We start from the raw sequence: 20000 nt of genomic DNA, 5'->3' as shown, positions 1-20000 counted from the left end.
AAAAATAAAATTAAAAAAATTGAAGCATTCATTGTTGAAGTGGTAAATGAGAAGAGGATGTTGAAAATGAAGGATGAAAACAATTTGCAGTGGAGCCTTCATCACAGAGGCTGCTGCCCTGGGTGGTATTTTATCCCAGACTTCCATACAGATAGAGGAACAGATCCCAGCCTTTATTTATCCTGGCGCCTGCGTGCACCAGCTGTGGTTCTGCAAGGTTCTGAGCACTGTCAGATCCCATCGGCTACAGAGAGTCGTCGGACATTTAGCACCCATCACAATCGAGCCTATAATCCCTCAATTTACTGGCATCTGTTTGCCAGACTTACTACTCTCTTTCTGTTTTGAGTAACAAGGCCAAAAGTACTTCTCAAACAGGAAAAATGTGCACCCTTGAAATGACTAAAAGTATATCAAAAGAACAGTCTTGATGTCTGGTCGCAGGCAATAACAAATACAAGTACAGAGTTATCTGACCATCTCTGTGCAAAAGAACAAGAGCCTTCTTTCCAAGGCCATTACTTTTAACTCACAGGGCTGAAAAATATGAAAATTCAAATTGCTTACAGTGATAGCTGTAGGAATTTTCTCTCTTCCTGCATTATCAAGACTCACAGCTATATCAAGGGATGTTTTGCAGTTCATCCCCAAAGATGCAATATTAAAAAAAGCGCTACTGCAAGAGTAATTAATACGTGTATTAATGACTGCATTTACCTGACACCGTGCTTATGGTTCTCCAAACTATTGTTCCCCTGGGTACTCACATTTAAATTATGTGGACTGTACAGTGAATTTCCTCCCAAGCCATCATTGTATCCTCCCGTCTGATTGATAACATGACGCAGGGTATCCACCTTAAAGTAAGAGGAAACAAAATTCATCATTCTAAATCTATTAAAACATCATCACTTACAATAGGCAACATTTTGAATTATGTGAGCCAAAAAGGTTTAGCATCTTCTATGAAAGACAAATTTATCAATCAAGAATGACTGGCAGAATTTCAACAAATCCTTGCAATGTTAAAGCCCATACATCTTTGCTTCTCACACCAGCCAAACAATAACTTCCTCACAGCAGGGCATCCTGTAGGTCCTTCTTAAGTGTCTGCAGCAAAGTGCTGTGCATATTTATATGTTTGTATGTGCTTGCATGTATAGGAAGTGGTTATGGCATATATGCTGCATATAAAATATGGAGCTAGCCCTGTCTGAAAGGACTGGAAAAGTGACTGAGAATGACTTGTATTTTAATAGCTCAGTTAGATGTGTTCTGACATTCAAATAAATAAATAAATAAAGCTTTGTTCAATAAATGAAACAAAGATGTTAAGGGAAAAAAAATAAAAAGAAAAAAGAAACAAAAAAGGGAAAAAAATGAAAAAAAAAATAAAGAATCACTGGATTTACAGTGTCCATGGAAGTCAGATGCACCCAATCCCATTCCATGAGCTCAAGCCAGAGCCGAATGCATTCACAAAGCTTCAAGTTTCAATCAGAAAAAAATCACTCTTTCCTTCATATTTGTGAAATTCAATGCTGGGGTAAGAATAGGTCACATTCAGAAATATGCAGCCTCCACTCTGCAGCGAGGCACAGACCATTTAATAGAGCCAGAGTAAGGTGGAATTTTTAGCCCAAACCCTACCCTGCTAGAAAGGCCCTACTTTGGGGCATTTCTCCTACCTGTGACTGCACATTGGCTCCGACTTGGGACCCCTGGTAAGAATCCCCATTCAGACTCTGCATGTTCATGAACATGTCCCCAGAATTTGGGAGGTTAAAAGAACCAGAAGAACCTGGAAAGGAAAGAGTTAGGTAGCTGAATAACAGAGAGCTACAAATATATAACCCCAAAGACCTCAGGGCAGGGGAAGGAGAAGAAGAAAGGAAACAAGAAGGAAAGGTAGTGCACAACAGAGAAAAAGCTCCTGGCCCCGCAGGAGGGGAGCTGAGGGCCGGTGGGACACCCACGCCACACGGGGACTTGTGCTGCCTCTCCCCGTCGCACTGGCTGGCACGCAGCCGGAGCACGCGGGAAGTCAGGGAAACCCAGCAGAGCCCACGGCCAGCCGTCCCCGCTGGAAGCACAACTTGCAGGAAAACAGGCTTTAATGTCGAGTGCTTTCCTCTCATGGATCGCTTCACCTTGCGATGCTATCACTAAACACTGAGAAAAACTCATTTTGAATCTGCGTTTAATGTCTCCTTCAAAAGGAAATGGCTGGTAATTTCTAATTAGTTGATTTATTACCATCAGAGGAGGAACCTTTTTTTAAAAAAAACTTTCCTTTTATTAAAGTGGTTTTTTTTTTGTTTGTTTTTCCTTCCCATCTGATCTTTATACCATTTAAAAGTTGTCTACAGCTAAGTTGTGGCAAGGCTGCACTGTAAATAGTGTCAAACACATCTGTGCTCTGTGGAAACCTTTGCCTCTGGAGCCCCCAAAGTGGCTTCCTCTTTAGACACTCCCTCTAGAATTTAATGCTTAGGTTTGCAAAATGTCAACAAAACACTAGAGGGACAGTTTTTAAATACTGTAAAAGAACATGTGGTACAGCGACTCTGAAATAAAAGTTGTGTCCTTAGATTTCTATATATAATATAGAAATATGCTTTCTAAGCAAGCCAGAGTTTACATCCTAATTAGTGCATGCTAAAACATTCCCCCATTTTGTTCTTATCTTGACAATAAATTTAACAGTTCTACAAAAACAGACTTGGAGCTCTGCCTCACTTTATTTTGTGTTATTTTCATGGAATGAGAAATGCTTAAAATATCTACAGAAACAAAGAAGCTGCCAGAAGTCTGAGCGAGGCAGACACCGCTGCTGTGAGAACCACACGGGCCCAGCTCTCCGCCAGCGTGCAGTGCCCAGCCCTCTCCGTGCCCCAGCCCAGGGGCGCGAGGACCTGGCACTGCTCCCACGGCCGGGTCTGCCGGGGGCTGCGGAGCGCTCAGCCCGACCGAACTCACTGCAGGAAGCTCTAACGCACGTGCCGGGTACGTACCAGAGTTTGGTGTGGTGGGGGAGTTTGTCTGGTTGTTCTGGACAGCCGCGGCCACGGCGTGTGCTGCGGTCACAGCCGTCTTTGCCGCGTAAAGGTTGGCTTCTTCCTGGAACTTCCCGATGTTCTTCTTGTACCTGATTCTCTTGTTTCCAAACCAGTTGGACACCTATGGTGGGGAGAGGTGGGGCAGAGTGAAGGACACAAAGCATTTGGCCTGACAAAGCACGATCCCTCTGAAATGCTGCGTTTGGTGCAGCAAACACACGCACTCCAGGACCCCTGTAACTGCTGGGCACCCCAATGAACAAAGCAATAATCAAGGATCAGTTAATTATTAGCACGGACATGAGTATGATCTGGCTCTGCCTGTCCATTACCAAACTGCTTCCCAAGGGGTGACGACACCTATCTTGGAGCTTGATGTAGCATTTAGCACCGCGTTGCCTCCCGTTATATCAGCCACTTGTCAATGGAACCGATGCAAGACCCCAAAGGTGCTGAAGGGGGCCCAAAGCGCTGCTGGCTGAGCCAGAGGGAGCGGGCAGTGAGTGCAATTGTTCTTTATTTTTGGGCCAGAACAACCTTGGCAGCCTGCACTTACAGTCACGTTTGGTCGGCTGAAAATGAAAGGAATAATATAAATCAATAATGTCTGAAAAATCTCTTTCTCGCCCCCCTTTGAAGGTGCTGTACTGAAGCCAAGGTGGCTCGTGGGGCTCTGGCCATTAACCCCTGCAGAGGTCACGGCTGGAGCGGTTCAGAGAAGTTCCTGCAGTGGTTTCTCAGCAGCTTTGTTTAACTTCAGCCACCGCAACAAAGGTAAATCAGAGCCAATGTTGCAAAGGTGGCAGCCAGTGCTGTGCAGACAAAAAAAAGCATCCGTAACAAAACCGAGGTAGAGGGGAGGGGACTGGTGACAACACAAGCAGTAATTAGCCATGGCCTGCAGCAAGGGACCAGAAGACCCACAAGGGATGGCAAACACGTGGCCCACAGTGACCCCCAGCCTGCATCCTGCACCCCTGAGTGCCCCCCAACCACCGCAGCTCCGCGGCACGTCACAGCACCCAGCAAGGCCCCCGGTACAGGAGACTGCCTGCCGTATTTTAGGCAGCTATAGCTCTTGTTTTAATGCAATTAACAAAAAGCCTCTAGCTTTTAACTGTAACACAAGAGATGTATCTTATACATTCTGGTCCCTAGATAATACTCCACTGTATTCTATATATTGCACTTAATATTACCTTGTCAGTCAGAGAAGCAATAATGCATTAATGAAACCTAGCAAATAATTATTGTGGACAATCAGATTATGCTTTATTAACAGTTTCATAATTGAGAAATCTCTGTACATCAACTGTATTGTCCACGGATGTGTGCGAGACCCCTCTGTTTATGCACACTGCTGGACCAATCAAACAACAGCCATCACTAATAAAGGTTTATTTAATTCTCACAGTAAAATTTTAATATCACCAGCAGCCTGGGGAAGCCTCAACGAGTGGATTTGCTTGACATCAGATCGTTTCCATTCTGCTAGTCCCAATACTTCTTAATCTTTAATATCAAGGCAATTAAAATTAATGGCCACTCATCCAGAGCCACTGTGGGCAGTGTTTCCTTGACATCAATTGTTTGATGGGATTACCTAGAGGTTAAACTAACAAGCAAGGTTTAATTGGAAGCAATGAGAGGAGCAGCGCTCGTACGTTATGTTTAACCCGCATACCACATCTAAATGAATATCCAGAAATGTTAAACTATTTCTGGGATTAAAGCATGCACTCGGCACACGGGCAGAGCGCGGCGGCTGCTGCAGCTCCCCGTGTGACCCCATCACCCCCCAGGTAGGGAGGTCACCGCTCGGGGACCCTTCACCTCCCCGCCGAAGGACCCGCTGCTCCTGCCACGCACACAGCAGAGCGCCCATGGCCAGCGGGACGTGGTCGGGCCGGGGCCAGCGCACAGCTCGAGCAGAGGGCAGGATCTGGGCTGGGTGAGCCACGTCTCTGTGGAGCCGTGCTGGCTCCCTGGACCCCCAGCCCCTGCGGCTGGCACCGCAGCCAGCCCCGGGCATGGCTCAGGCTGGGCCGCCTGCGAGGGCAGCGGTGGGAGCCAGGGCAGCCGTGGCACCCTGGCTGCTCACCCTGCCTCATGCTCACCCGAAACATGAAAGATGTGTTCACAACACATTTTTCATTAAAACAAACTCTCCACATTTTAAAAAAAAAACAAACAAAAAAAAAAACAAGCAAACAAAAAAACACATTTCTCCTCCTGATCATTGAAAGCCAATTAATTAATTGGGCTTAATTGTATATTACATTTCAAACAATACAGTTGCACTTATTTATCATGTTAATTGTAATGTAAAGTAAAAAGACAATAGATTATTACTTAAATTGTCAGGATGCCTAATGTGGGATTTAGGATGGGAGAGGCCTGCCTCGTGTCCCTGCAGTGGCTGGTTTCATGGGATAAGTCAGTCCCCATTCTGCAGAAGAACCAGCTCATGCAGGAGCATCACTGTTGAAATTTGTGAACTAAATGTTTATGGATCACAGAAATTTTTCCATTGTGTTGTCAAGGGTTTGTAGCACTGTCTTTGTTCTGCACCTCATCAAATGACACAAAATAGAAAAAAAATGAAATAAGCATAGTACAATCATGGTACATGCTCCAAAGCTAACAATTTTACCTCTAGAAACTATTTAAGCTTGCATCCTTTTTTTTTCCTTGCTTCCCAATGAAGTCAAGGGTAAGAGCCCATAAATCCGTAGCTCTCCCTGTCAATGTGCTTACAAAAACAAACTCAGAAGAAGCAGGGCCGGGAGGGCTGTTAGAACCCAGCTTTTACATTTATTAAAAAATAAATATAAATATATTCTCTTGTCAAGCACGTTCTTATTTTGTTTGAAGCAGTGAAAAATTTTATTGCTGTAATCCAGTGACATGCTTTCAGCACTGACTGTGCCCTTTCTACAGCCCATATGATAGACTGATAGTTGTTCATGACACCCTGGAAGAGACTCATCTGCAAAAGAATAAAACATCAGCCTCGCAGCCATGGTGGGGAGAGAACAGATGATACAGTTTATCTCTGGTGAACACGTGCTGATCGGGTAGTTCTAAATTACAGCCAACGATGTTCTGTTAAGGACATTTTTTCCCCAGAATTACCTTTTTCCATACTCTTAAAAATGAAATTGTATGAGGTGTTCATCTTAATAAATAGTTTGTCTTTATGCTTTTCTTGAAAAACCCTCTCTACATATAATTTTAAACACGGATATCAAAACAAAAACCATCTATCTCCCATCTGTAACTAAATGATTCTGGGAGACAATTTTTCTGTAGCTCAATAAAGTGCCTTGGCAGCAAGATTTCCAGTCAGCTGCTCAATCTGGGGGGAGGATGACCCAAAATACTCACTAATTAAGTGTTTGAGGGAGAAAATGTTCTGCCATGAATCTGCCCCTAGCATTTCCAAGACACTGACAGTACAAGAAAGAAATACCCTGGATCATTGTTAGGAGAGGCTACACGGAAAGCCCAGCTCAGCCAGAAAAAGGACAAAGCCTCTTCATCAAACATGAACCGAAACCTCCAGGAGCCTGGAAAGCCATCCATTAACTCTTCCCACCCCATTTCCCAGCTCTTCGCACCTCCAGGGCCTTTGTGGCCGGGGCGGTAGCTAAGGCATGGTGCCAGGCAAGGCAGCGCCTAAGGGACTCCCGGTCAGAGCTGGAATGCATACACTTAGAGATTTTTCATAAAAGCCCCGCGCAAGGTGTAGCTCAGTCACTCGCTTGGATGCCATTGCTTATCCCAGGCGATGCTACTCCTGCCAGTATTTTAAATGAGTGCTCAATTTACCCCTGATTTCTGGATTACATCCTCTGACTTTTGCTGCCAAGCACTAGTGCAGCATGCACGGTGCTATTTTACAGTGCATGCTCAGAGCTTTTCTGCTAGACAGCCTCAAAAATATATACATTTTTCAGTACAAAGGGAGACAACTTCAGCCCAGTTCAACCTAGTAAATATCAACTAATCCTGCAGTCCTGCCATACAGCCTTTGGAAATCAAAGAGTAGGATAGCCATAGTATTCACATTTTCTAGCTGTGACAGCAGATCTATCAGGAACTTAAGCAACCAACCGATCGGAAGCACTCCCTCTCCCGCATGTGTGCTCCTCTCCTATTAGAGGACACGTTGCCTGGTTTTCTGGCTTCCCCATCATCTGGAGCTTTTTCTGGAGCATTTATACAACTGTTGCCATACTGAAGCTCCCACCACAGCCCCTAATCTGCATGTCCTGCAGCTAACGCCAGGGCTCTGTGGTTAATGCTGCCCTTGCTCCTAGGCTGGGAAATGTCACTCTCCAGAGCCCAGGATGGTACAGAGCGGTACAGAAGAGGCAGCGCAGCCGCTCCCACCACTCCCACAGCCTTCCTAACGGATTCAAGAAACAACTAGTTCACACTCATCAAATATTAAAGAGACAAACCTATATTCATGTCACAGGCTGACTGCTGCTGCTACATTTTCGGACCAACTGCCTGCCTTTTATTTCATTCTATAATATATACATTAAATCTTATCAAACAACCAATTAAACAAAAAGAAATCTATTAGCACTAGAAGCAATCAGTTATGGATTCTCAAGTGTTCCATCCCATGACCTTCATCCTCTTCAGCCTTGTAACGCTCTAGCTTTTTATCTGCCTGCTCTCCAGGATCACTAACTCTCCCTCTGCCAGGCACAGCTATCTGTTCCCTGGCAGGACACAAAATACCTCTTCAGCAGGTCTACCGTGCTCTCCACCATGGTGTTTCTCCCTGGTTACGCTTTGTCAGTGGAGCTGAAGGACTTTGGGGTTCTCCAACTTGGCATCAATGGTGTTGGCGCTGCTAACTCTGCAGCAAGCTGCCTTGGCTCTCGTGGGAGGATTTTTCAAACACCATTTACTGGAGGAATTTCAGTAAGTTATCTTGTGTCAAGGAGAAGGAACCCAGCAACAAGACACGGGGCTGTGCACCAGGCTGCCCAGGTACTCCACAGCTGTTTGGCTGGCTCCAGGCAGCCAGAGAGCTGCAGCGATACCTGCGGGCTGGGAGAGATGCCCGGCAGCCACTGCAGCTGCCCCTGTATCTGCTGGGGCTGCGGTCACACGGGGGATCTGGCAGTGACAGGGGAGCAATGTGAGAGAGAGTGAGTTCGGTGCTGAGTGTCCCCAAAGGAGACCCCGCTGTGCCGCACCAAGGAGGGCAGCTCAGATATTGTGCCCTGCCCGCACAGCAGGCTCACTGGAGCAACACCTGCTTCCTTCTCACTGTGAGCATTATCCAAGAAAACCAAAAGTCCTGCTTGTCGCCAGTCTGTGGTAAGTGGTCTGGGAAAAACTGCCCCAGCCTCCTCCTCTTACCTGCACCTGGCACACACCAATCCATCAGGAGCGCGGGGCGTGCTGCAAGCTGAGGAGCAAGCAAGGCACACACACGACTCCACCAACTTCTGTCACGGCACGGGATGGCTTTGTGTCTGGGTTTATACTGATGGCACTTCCAAAGTTAATTAAGTAAGATCAGATTTGGGGGATCTGGGTGGCCTTTCTCACAGAAGGTTCCATTTGGAAGTCTTCAATAGAAGTGCCTGAATTTTTCATGGATTCAATGGAGACCTATAAAGTAAATCTCAACTCAGGTCTTAATTATAAAGCTAAAGGTTGCATTGCTAATAATGCCAATACTGAAGCCTGCAATCATTAATAGTTAACACACTTGCCGCAGGCATTGTTCCTCTAAAGGACCTAAAATATTGATAAGCAGAGCTCGCAGAGCTGGGAGGAGACGGCATGCCAGCCCCGCAACAGGAGAGCTGGAGACCATGGACACTGCTGGTGAACTTCTCTGCCACCCAAATGCAAACTTTCCCTCACAGTGCAAATGTATGAGCCAGATCCGTTGTGGGATTACTTTGGCTTCCTGTCAAACACACAGGCCACAAGAAATGAATAATGTTATTTTGCTTTTTAAGCTGGTGAAGGAAACAGGGAAAGAACACTTGATGCAGCAGTGTCATCAGCCTGAACACCACCATGAGGAACCACTCTGGAGCTGTACATGTATTTTGTCCTACCCACAAGCTGCCTCAGACAATGAAAGCATGCCCTTCTCATTAAGGGGATATTATTTTTCTTGCATTAACTTTGCAGTAATATTAACATTAACTTTACTGTTATATACAATAAAATGAAGTCGATCATCATTCATTTTTGCTACAAAGAAACCACTCACATCACTTCAGTAACACTGAGAGGCTGCATTCCTGCTGGCTAGGAGAAATTACTTCAACTAATCAAAGAAATTCTGATCTATAGAGATAGATTATATGTTTGTCAATAAACTGGCTTTTCCCAAAATAACGTTAAGTTGTAACGAATCTGTAACAGATAATAAGGCTCAGCCAGGAATAGCTCTGGCTGTAAGGATAAGTCTGACGTGAAATAGGATGCTAACATTACCTCCTTTTTATTCTTACTTTCCTCATTGCACACACACTGACCTACCCCAGACCAGCCCCAGCTGCCCACAGTCACGCTGTGTTCCCTGCAGAGCTCAGCCATGCCCCATTTCCCTGCTGAAATTCACATCCACTCCTGGTCCATAATGTAAAGTCAAAGGGACTAGGAAGGTGCATGGGGCAGGGACCTTCCGTACATCACAGGTCCCTGTCGAAGCCCACCCTGAGCCAGGCATAGGACAGCTTTGCCAGGGTAGAGGTGGAGGAAGGAGGCTGCACTCCCACCTGCTGCCTACCTGCGATACTGTGATGCTGCATTTCTTTGCCAGCTCTTCTTTGGCTTCTTCACTGGGGTAAGGGTTACTGAGGTGGGAGTAAAAATACTCATTCAAGATTTCTGTGGCTTGTTTACTGAAGTTGCGCCTTTTCCGCCTGAAAAGAGACAAGAAAACCACGGCTGTTCCAGACGTGCAGAGTTCCGGCTGGGCCATGGGGTGGGAGCAGCCCCCGTTGCCCACCCGCAGCATGGAGCCACCTCGGCACCTGCCCGGCCCTGCAAGCTCCACGCCAAGGGCTGCAGCACCCGTCTGTGGGGTCCGGCCCTGGCAGGGTCCAGGCACTGCCTCCAACCTCATGCAGCCCCCACAGGGGCCTTCACCCCGACAGTGCACAGATGCCACCCGCCTGCAGCAGGCTGGAACCAGCAGCAGGAGCCAGGGATGAGCTGAGGAAGGGCACGGAGCCACCGGCACCCACGCAGACCAGCCTCAGCCTCCCAGGGCACATCACCCTCTCCAGTGATGAGCCTCCCTTTGCCAATAACAGTGTGACCAAGCTCTTCCCCATCGCCGGGAGGCCAGCTGGGGCTCCTGCAAAGGGCTCTCAGGGTGAGCACAGCAGGACCCCTTCATGCCGCATCCTTATCTAGCACTCATCAAGCTAATTGGCTTCCCATGGCAGCAGCTGCCAGGCCTCGGCAAGGCCGGGCCCAGCCACACTCACTCCTGCCGAGGGCCACCGAGGTGCTGCGAGGCACGGCCTGCCCGCCCCAAGGACACCACAGCACCGCGGGCACACCTCACGTCACCTCCCCTCCACACAGGCCACAGTGGCAGCACCTGCACGGCCACAGCTGCCTTCCCCCCAGCTGACATGGGCTGCTCGCCTCCCTGAGAGCATCCTCGTGAAGGCACCGGTTAAACATTTCCTTCAGAGCTCCCTTCCCCTCCGGGCTGGTTGCAATCAAACTGCCGGCGCCTCGGGCCAGCAGGCAGCCGTGCGGCAATCCCCAGCGCTCTCTTCCAGGAGTATCACGATGCTGCTAACGATGCTGTATCCTGGAGCAGGCAGACTCTCCCTAGAGCTGCGTTTATCTCATTACTGTGCTTCCGCTCATTTTGCCTTATTTACCTTCCTCCTTTTTAAAGAAATCACTTTAAAATGTGCATCTGCAAGCTTTACCTTTTGCAGTTACTGGAGCTCTCCATAGACATTTCCTCCAACTGTTTGTAATTACCCTAATTTGCCACACCTGCCAGTGACCTCCTTGTTAATAAAATTATTTTGCTCTTGTTTAGCTCCTCACAGCTTTCAGGTGTGAAGCAGGAGCTAGCTGCTACAGGCTCTGCGTGGTGCCTGAGGCTCCTTCGCCCTCTGCTTGGGTTCTCCCTGTGCTGCTGGGCCCGGCCAGCTGCCAGCGCCCTGGGAAACGGATAGTGCTGGGGCTGACATCCCACCTTGTCGGGGCTACTCAGCAAATTTGGCTGTCTGTAAACCTCTTCTTAATCCCTACCTGCCTGTCTCCTCACAGCCCAGAAAGAGCAGAGTGTTCCAGCTGCTGCGGAGCGCAGTGCTGAGCTCCAGCACTTCTGCAAGGGACGCATGCGCTGGCTGTTGCTGGTTCAGGAGGTGCTGCCTCCTCCCTTACCCTAGCCAAGCAACAGCTTGTTGGGAGAAGGGCCAGCAAATCTGGCTTTTGGAAAGCATTGTCACCTTTCTTACCTCAGGCACAGGCAGCTGCTAACCCAGTCAGCCTCAGCCTGTGGCACATCCCTCCCAGATAACTGGGCTCTTCGTTATGGGGCCAGTTACGGCCTTATGCTGTGACGTTGGTACCTGCAGCCATTTAAATATCTGCACAAACCCTGTGAGGCTCCTACATGAGCAGGGTAAACAAACAAGCATAGGGTAAACAAACCTAAACCTTGCACTAAAATGTGTTCAGAAATGCTGATGTTTATGAAAGCTCTCTGAGCAGCAGCCCGTCCTGTGTGCAGGCACAGCTCCCAGGAGGGCCAGGCTTCCACTGGGCTGCTCTGTCCCAGCAAGAGCATGGGGTACTTGTCTCTGCCTTACCTGGCATCAAGGAACCTTGACCTTAAAATCATGACCGCTTCACAAGTACTTTGTTTGAGCTGCATCTGGATGGAGCTGAATTTTCGATGAATGATGCCCACCATCCTTTCAATCTCCTTGGGAGAAATGGGACGTGTCCGACTCTGTTCTCTGAGAAGGTTCATCACATGTGTGGTAAATTCATTACATGCCTGCAAAGGAAGGAGAAGTTTAGAAATTGCTTTGTATCACCCCAAAAGGACACAAGCTGGCAGCTGACCCCACGGTGCCAGCAGTGGGGGGGGATCCCCACGCTGCCCTATCTCTGCACGTGGCCATAGGAGCACATTGCACACATCCAGTATGTGAGCTCCACTTACTGGATGCACTTGCAAGAGGTGGGCTGAACCCCAGGCAAGCAGCACACGAGAGTTTAACTCCTTGCAGCAGATTTGGGAAATGAAACCTGCCCGAGGTGCCTTGAGCAGTCCCCTTCCGCAGGTGGCCCCACAGCCAGGCCGTGCGGCAGCCTGGCCTTGCAGTGCCGCTGGGGCGGTGGGGAGGGCAGCATTAGGAGCCATCAATTACCAGGCCCAGACTATGCAGGCGAAAGGACACGATGATATAAACTTCTGCAACTGCATCATCAGCAGGCTTTGCCTGCTCCGAGCCTCTGCATGACCAAGTGGCTGTCACGCTGGCATCCTGGCTTCCCCCCACGCAGGCTGCAAGCTGCCACAAACGATGCTGATTTATGTCTCCTTTATCGCTTTCAAAAACAAAACCCGGGCCTGCTGTCTGCTCAGGAGAGCGGCGGCGCAGCCGCAGGGCTCCCTCCCCGGCACGGTGCTGGAGCGCGGCTGGGGCAGGGACCTGCCTGTCCCAGCGGCAGGAGGGGGCTCGGTGCCGTGCCCATCCAGCGGGCTCACGGGCACGCAGCACCCGTCCTGCGGGTGCTCGCCAGGCAGGGGTGGGCGTAGCGGGGCTGAGGGTCCTGCTGGCGCACGCGGTGGCTGCACGAGGAGCCAGCCCTCCTCACGCCCTGTGGGGCTGGAATCGCTTCCAGATAAAGCCAAAGGATTTCGTCTCGTGCATCCGAGGGAACGCGCCACGAGCACGATGCTCGGCGGTCTCTAGGTCACGCAGGGGAAGCAGTACCAGTGTCTCCTTCAGCAGGTTAAGCTGCTGTTTGATTCCAGCTCCCCCCTCTCTCTTCTAAAGTCAGGGTTGAAAATATCACTACAATTTGTCTTACAACTACGTTTTCAGTGATTTTCCTGTATTTCAACAGATTATGTGGGGGAAAGAGTTAAAAGTGAAAAGTTTATGCATCTAAAAACTCATAATTTCCTATAACATTTGCTGAACGTCTCACAACTTATTAAGTGAAGCCATCTATGAATGCAAATGCTGATTAGCAATTTGGCAATAGCCCAACGTTCACAGAATTCACATAGCTTTTCTTTAAACCAGTAGTTCATACATGATTAATTAGAACATCTCATTTATGTAGTGTGCACTTTAGCTCATTACTCTAAGTAAAATTCGTTAAGTATTTACATTTAGATAATTAAAATCTGGGTACACCCTTAAGAAAGATGCATACACTTCAGGCAAAGTGATTTTTTTTTCTTTACACTACTGAAAGTAAATTACAGGGTAATTTACATCCTCGGCGCACCGTGTGGCGGCAGCGTTCGGCCGAGGCGCGGAGCAGGGTGCCCCACGCGTGCCACTGCGGGCGGCTGGCACCGGGCACTGCAGGCACTGCGGGCGCCACGGGCTCCTCCCGGCAGCTGCCCACCCGGGGCTGCCCACCACAGTCTGAGCTCCAGGGTAAGGAATTTGACCTGTCTAATCCTCGTTTGGCATTTGCATAGTTTTCCTCCTTCCTGTTTTGACATTCCAGGCTCCCTGAAGTGCCGCAGAGCGCCCATTCCCGCTGGCCGCCGGCCTCTCGCCGCGCGGTGAGACCTGTGCAGACCTGGGGAGTTCATTCCTAAAGTACTATTAAAATGGTAACTTTTAAAAATAATTTCAGGTACTTCTGTTCTGTGAAAAATATTTCACCACAAACATGGTACCAAAAGTTGTATGTTTCAAAGCTAAAGTGAGTTTCTTAATTTCAGGAAGCAAAAATCTTTCCCTGAGTTTCCTTGAAATACTTGATAATACTTTGTTTGGCCGCATCTACTTAAAGGGCCTGCTTTTAATTTATTTCCCCCGGTATCTCCCATCTGTGGAGTTGCTGCAGCCCGGCAGAGTGGAAGTAAGCTCAGAAGACACCACTGCTTTGTCTTGTTTTCTCTTGTTTATTTATAGCGTTGAGCTACTTGATCCCTTTTTCAGTACTATTTTTCAGGCCTCTGCTTGGTGCCTGAGACATTATTAATAATGTCAGGTTATAAGTGATGGCCTTGTTAACCTGCTCAGAAACCTTGTAGGAGCAGAGGATGCTTCTGCTAGCCTTAATGCTTAATCAAGACTCCTCAGACAAATGCAAGGAAAAGAGAGGAAATGGCCCAAAACAATCTCCAGCCGCACAGTGCCACAGAGCTCTGAGGGTTGGTGGTGTCTTCCGAAGAGCCACACTTCACCCCAATTTGGGGTGAATCCAGAAGACATCTGTGAACTCAGAAAGCAGGTTCCCAGCTGCTCCGGGAGGCCTGGGACCCTTACAGTACTTTTGCCTACAGCAAAAAATGTATTTCAGTGTAATTATAGAAGATAGCTTTCAATATGTCATCTCTATTATAGCAGCTGTAAATTATGGAAAGAGCTGCCTGTGTACGACCATTTCTCCTGGCACACGGCGAGGGGAGAGTTGTGTGATGGCGTGACACACTTTCCATTTTCCTTCCTTTTTTTTTCTCCGAGTGCATTCCCCTAACTGGCAACAAATGTCAGGATCAAACTCCGTCTGGAAAGCGTCTTCGGAAAGACACTTCAGCGTCTGCTGCCGGCTGCAGCGGGCGGGAGGCGCGCGGGCGAGCGAGGCGAGGGCAGGAGCTGCCCCTGCTCGGCAGCGGGGCTGTGCTGTGCGCCCCAGCCCCGGCCCCTGCCCGCTGCGGGAGGGCAGCGCTGCCTCGGGAGCTCGCAGCCGCTGGAGGCAGGGATGCAGAGTCCCGGCTGCCTCTCAGCTGCTGAGACAGGCGCTGTTTTGAGACAAGCTGGTAGGAGACAGTTTGCTGCAAGGCTGGGGAAATTATCATATTTCTGTAGAGCAGACATTGCTGGGTGTCAGGATCAACAGGGGGAAGCGTACATGTTTCAGAACAACTCCACCTTTCTCTCTGTCTCCTTGCAGCATCTGAGCATCCTCCAAAGTTTCCTGTGGTGTGGACGGATGGCTGTGACATTTCAGCTGAAACCTTTGTAAATGGAGCTACAGGGCTAAAAATGCTAGTGGTTCCCCCACATCATTAAACTTGTTAGAGTCAAAGGACACTTGCCAGCAAACGGCTGTAAGCACCGACCTGCATTTGCTTTGGCCCCAGTTCTATCTCCAGCTTGTGTCCCTGTGCTTTGAAAAGCCATGCTCCTGCTGGACAGTGCCCATTAATCTGGTGGCCATCCCCGTGTAGGCACTACAGGCTGCACGCTGGGGCACCACTGCGCCAGGAGAGCTCAAGGGTCCTCACAGGACGTTTGGTGTCCTTGCGGGAGGAGCGGAGGTCACTCGGAGGAGAAAACATTTCCACAAAGGCCCCGCACCCCTTGAACAGCAGGGAGAAGGAGGTAGCTACAGAGCAGGCAGAGCCACCGGAGCAAGGACCACGCCACCCCAGCCACGTCCCGCTGGTGCCCGGGGCAGGAGGCCAGGAGGGCCCTGCGCCGCCCCCGCCACAGCACGGGCTGCTGCAGCACCGCTGCCTCTCAGGGACCAGGCCTTTGTTCCCAACAGCATACAAACACAGAGCCAAGCAGACAGGGACCTTTCAGAGGGTCTTCACCAGAAAAAAACAGGAAACTGAAAATAAAGGGTCCCACGGGAGAGGCAGCCCAGCCCTGCGCGGCAAAGCCAAGGGGGAGCGTGCCACGGCACAGCGGGGAGGGAGCCTTCAAGTGGTTTCATCACTGCCTCCACATCTCTTTTGTGGTTTTGGTCTGTTCAGACCAATGCTTTGCCACGATGGGCTGGGGGCAAGTGCAGGACTTCCCCCAGCTCAGCTTGGGAAACCACCAGCTGATGAGGTTTTGCTGAGCTGATTAGGCTCAGGGCTTGCACGCTTTATTGGGACACCTCTGGGAGAGGAAAACAAAGACACTGCTTGAGGCTTGCAAGGGCTGGGGGTCTCACACCATTCCTCCCTCTGTGCTCTGATGTGGATGGTCACTGAGAAACCAGAGAGGAGGCGAGCAGAGGGTCTCCCCGCCCCTGCGGGCACCTGGCCGTGCCCACAGCAGCAGCACCGCTGGGCTGAGCCGCGGCAGGCTGCACGCCTCGCGTCTCCCTGAGCCCCCCGAGCAGCACACGTGACGGGTCGCTGAGACCCAGCATCGAGCTTCTTACCACGGTGCTCTGCAGCGCACTCCTGACGCAGGCAGAGGCACTGAGGGCTGGCGCCAGCCCAGGAGGATTTCACCAGGACCTCCGTGTCCCCTTCCCACCGGGCAGCTCCCAAGGCCCAGCCCGGGTGCAGCCCCCCCAGCCCAGCCCCACGCCTCTGCCTCCCTGTGCCTGCTCACCACAGGTGCCCACATGGCCCCAGCCCACGCGCGCTCACAGCGTGTCCCGAGCGGGCTCATGAGTGGCGCTGAGTACCGGGAGCTCTCCAGTTCTGTCCCACCCAGGGCTGGCTCCGAACGCAGGAGCACCAGCTCAGGTGTTGCTTTTGTGCAGTTACAGACAACAGAAATCACTCAGGCATGCAAGACGTGCCCTGCGCCCAGCGAACACCAGCGTGTGGCCCCAGCTGCGTGCCCAGCCCCTGCAGGGAGTGTGGGGCGTGCTGACGGAGCCCCGGGCGGCGGGTACTGGCAATAAGAAGTGAGAGCAGCGGCAGGTACACGTACAACTGAGAGGCTGATGTCTGACCTGTTCATATTTCTCCAGCTCTGTGTGATAGATTTGTCTGATCTGGGTCAATTTGGCTCTGTAATCTGAGTGTTCAATAGAGTTATCTGAAGACCCTCCAGAGGCTGCTGCGGCTGCAGCTGCTGCTGCCGATCCCCCACCTTTCTCCGGACCTGAGACTCCTTCTGCCAGAAGCATATTGTCTAGTCTCATTAGCTGGGGATCGGGAGGGTCTTCCTCCTGGGCTCCTCGGATGCTCAAACCTTGGGCAGAAAAGAGAGAACAAGAGAAAATACAGTCAGTATTTCTTGCATCTGCCAGGCTCTGCCCGCTCACACGAGGTGCCATGGCCCTGTGGAGGGTCGGACCTGCCCTGGCCGTCCTCCACCCTGCCGTGCCCTGCGGCACCCAGGCAGCCCTGTCCTCCCAGGAAAGCCCGTGAAACTCGGGCAGACAGACTCTGTGGGCTCCCAGCCATCCCACAGAACCCCATCGGTTCCCATAAAGAGCAAGAATGTCTTCCTCCAGCTTTTAAAGGACCCTGCAGAATTTTTAAACACTTCATTGTAAGTATTAAAAGAATATTCACATGAGTACAGATACGTGTGCCTTCCACTTGTTTTCCAAGACATACCTAAATCTCCACAAGGCTGGCATTATCCCTATACATTATACCACTTTGATGCAAGACCACGTGGTAAAAGTAAGTGCATTATTTATTTGGAAATAATTGATTTGCTTCTCATTTCCTTCCAAATGGATCCAAGCACTACATTATTCTGACTGAGACTTGCGCCATTGGATTCTTCCTACAAGGTCCAGGCATTGGCCTTAAGTGCTGGGACAAAAAGCTGCCGCTCGCCCCTGAGCTACAGCAAAGCTCCCACTGGTACCAGGCACGTGGATGCAACCGTCCCTGTGTGTGCCAGGAGCCTCGGGCTCCACACAGGTGCCCTGTGCTGAAATCTCATGTAGGGAAGGGGAAACGGCTGAGACAGAATCCAGGCGATGGCTCAGAGAGGACTGCCACGGGGAGCTACGGCAAGGAGGCAGCAGCAGGCGCAGGACTGGCCCAGGCACTGGGCACACACCCCATGGGACTGAGCTGCCCCTCTGCGTGCAGGAGTTTAGTTGCTATCATGGTGCTGGGGTATTCAGTGTGGTTAAATTGCTGGTGCTCTTGCACTCATTGTTGGGAACAATATTTTAAATCTAATTTCTGTTTTAAATCCAGGATTTCCAAAGTGGTGCTCAGTCAGCAATCTCTCCTGCATCCTATAGATCAAGGCTGACAATTTGTAAGTTTAATCGGGGCATACGGGCACGGTGCCAAGCTGTTATCAACAATGCCGAAAACAAAGTTTAAAAATAATTACAGTCGTACAGAAATCACTAGAGCCGTGGCTTCTTGAATCAACATTTCCATTAAAGATGTAATGCAGCCATGTACATCCCAGCCCAATTAACCTCTTTACGTCTGTGTAAGAGCAGGCACTGGCACGCTGGCTGCTGCAGGTCCCGGGGGTCTGCCGCTGCCCCCAGCACGCTCGCAGGGCACCTGTGCCCGCCTTTGCTGCTCGCAGCGGTGCAGGCTCCGAGCAGGCAGCGCCAGACGTGGCAGCAGCGCCCGCAGCAGCCACACGCGCAGCTGAGCACTGCGGGGCTGGTTTCTGTGCGGGACCAGCGGCCGCTCCCACAGACTTTGCTCCATGATGTCTGAAACGCTCTGCACAGTGTGCAGTGACCCCTGCCTGGCCAGCCTCCCTGACTTGAGAGCACAGCATTAACTTTGCTCTAAAATTCACATTTTAAACCCGTCACCTTCATTTAAAACTATAATTCCATATAATTTCATGGGAATAATAAAAATGTCTCATCGTGGCTTTAACTTATTTCTGTTGCCCGTTCAGAGGTTCTCGGGGTTTGAAAATAGAGCGCATCGCCACAGCGCGCCCCTGGGTGCACGCACCGGGACCGCGCAGCCACGGCCACGGCCACAGACACAAACATGACCACGGCCACGGCCACAGACATGACCACGGCCACGGCCACAGCCCCCCACGCTGCTCCGTGTGTGCCTGCAGACGGGGGGGCGATGCCTGGCGCCGCAGCCCCGTGGTGGCCAGCCCGGGTGGGAGCCCCCGGCCCCGGCTCCCATAGGGCAGGGCTGCACCAGCACCACCCCAGCCCTTGCACCGCGCGTTTCCCTGGGGCTTGCTGCCTTGCTCTTGCACAGCCAAGGCAGAAACCCGAGGCATTCCGGGTAGTGCGGGTATTTCTGCACCGTGTCGGTGAGGTATGCCTCCTGTTTATCTTACTGCTTTTCTGGTCTGGTCAGATGTTTAACAACGTTCTGGTTTTAATCCGCTCTAGCTCGCAGTCCCTTCTTGCGGATGATTCCTACTGTTATTCTTTTTGCTTCTGGACTGTTTCTCAGCCTGTGCTTCCTGTGCTCTATTCCAGCTGGTTTTCGCCAGCTGCATTTCTGCTATGAAATTTATGCACCCTTCCAGTATCGCAGCACCAGTCCCGCTCATCTCCCCCGATGCTGCGAGATGGCGGGCCAAAATCTGCAGTGCAGTAATTTGGTACAATTGCTGTGATTTCAGCATCATTTTCTCCTGAGTACAGGCCAAGGATTACAGGGCTTTGTCCAAAATGACGCTATCCATCCAGACTTAAATTAATATTCAAAACCCCCAACCCTCCTTGTGTAAATTGACAAAGGACAGCGGATGTTCCCCAAGGTTGAAATGCAAAAGACGATGTCTGCAACGGAGACTAACGGAGTCAACGGCACCGAGAGGCCCCAAAGCACAGGAGGAAGAAATCCAGCAGATAAAAACAATGACGACGCCACGGAGGTGTCTTGCACGCAACCCTAATGCGTGTCTGCAGAGCAGGTGCAACCCTAATGCGTGTCTGCAGAGCAGGTGACGGGGCTGGCAGGCCGTGCTCATCTCGGTGTCAGGTATCACCCCTGTGTCCGAGGCCTCCCGCCCAGAGAGCGTGAGCGTGCCGGCAGCCTGCAGACAAAGGGATGACGAAGTGTTCGTGCGGGGAGGTAACATTTGTTTTGCCCCTGAGTGAGCCGCATCGTTCATTCGA

At 50.5% G+C, this 20000-nt stretch overlaps 1 protein-coding gene across 1 annotated transcript in view; it reads right to left on the bottom strand.

The window, feature by feature from the left end:
* PBX3 (PBX homeobox 3) overlaps positions 1-20000 on the bottom strand; it is a 110796-nt gene that overhangs the window by 6446 nt on the left and 84350 nt on the right. Inside the window, exons 2-7 of the mRNA XM_035341406.1 lie at positions 16914-17155; positions 11897-12087; positions 9838-9973; positions 3015-3180; positions 1689-1801; positions 768-857 (exon numbers count right to left, since the gene is read on the bottom strand). Of these exons, the coding sequence (XP_035197297.1) occupies positions 768-857; positions 1689-1801; positions 3015-3180; positions 9838-9973; positions 11897-12087; positions 16914-17155 (938 nt within the window). The remainder of the gene's footprint in view (positions 1-767; positions 858-1688; positions 1802-3014; positions 3181-9837; positions 9974-11896; positions 12088-16913; positions 17156-20000) is intronic.

The sequence above is a fragment of the Oxyura jamaicensis genome, chromosome 17, assembly GCF_011077185.1.
Source record: "Oxyura jamaicensis isolate SHBP4307 breed ruddy duck chromosome 17, BPBGC_Ojam_1.0, whole genome shotgun sequence".
NCBI classification, from domain to species: Eukaryota; Metazoa; Chordata; class Aves; order Anseriformes; family Anatidae; genus Oxyura; species Oxyura jamaicensis.
The sequence above is the reverse complement of the archived record's forward strand: the minus strand, read 5'-3'. Positions and strand labels throughout refer to the sequence as shown.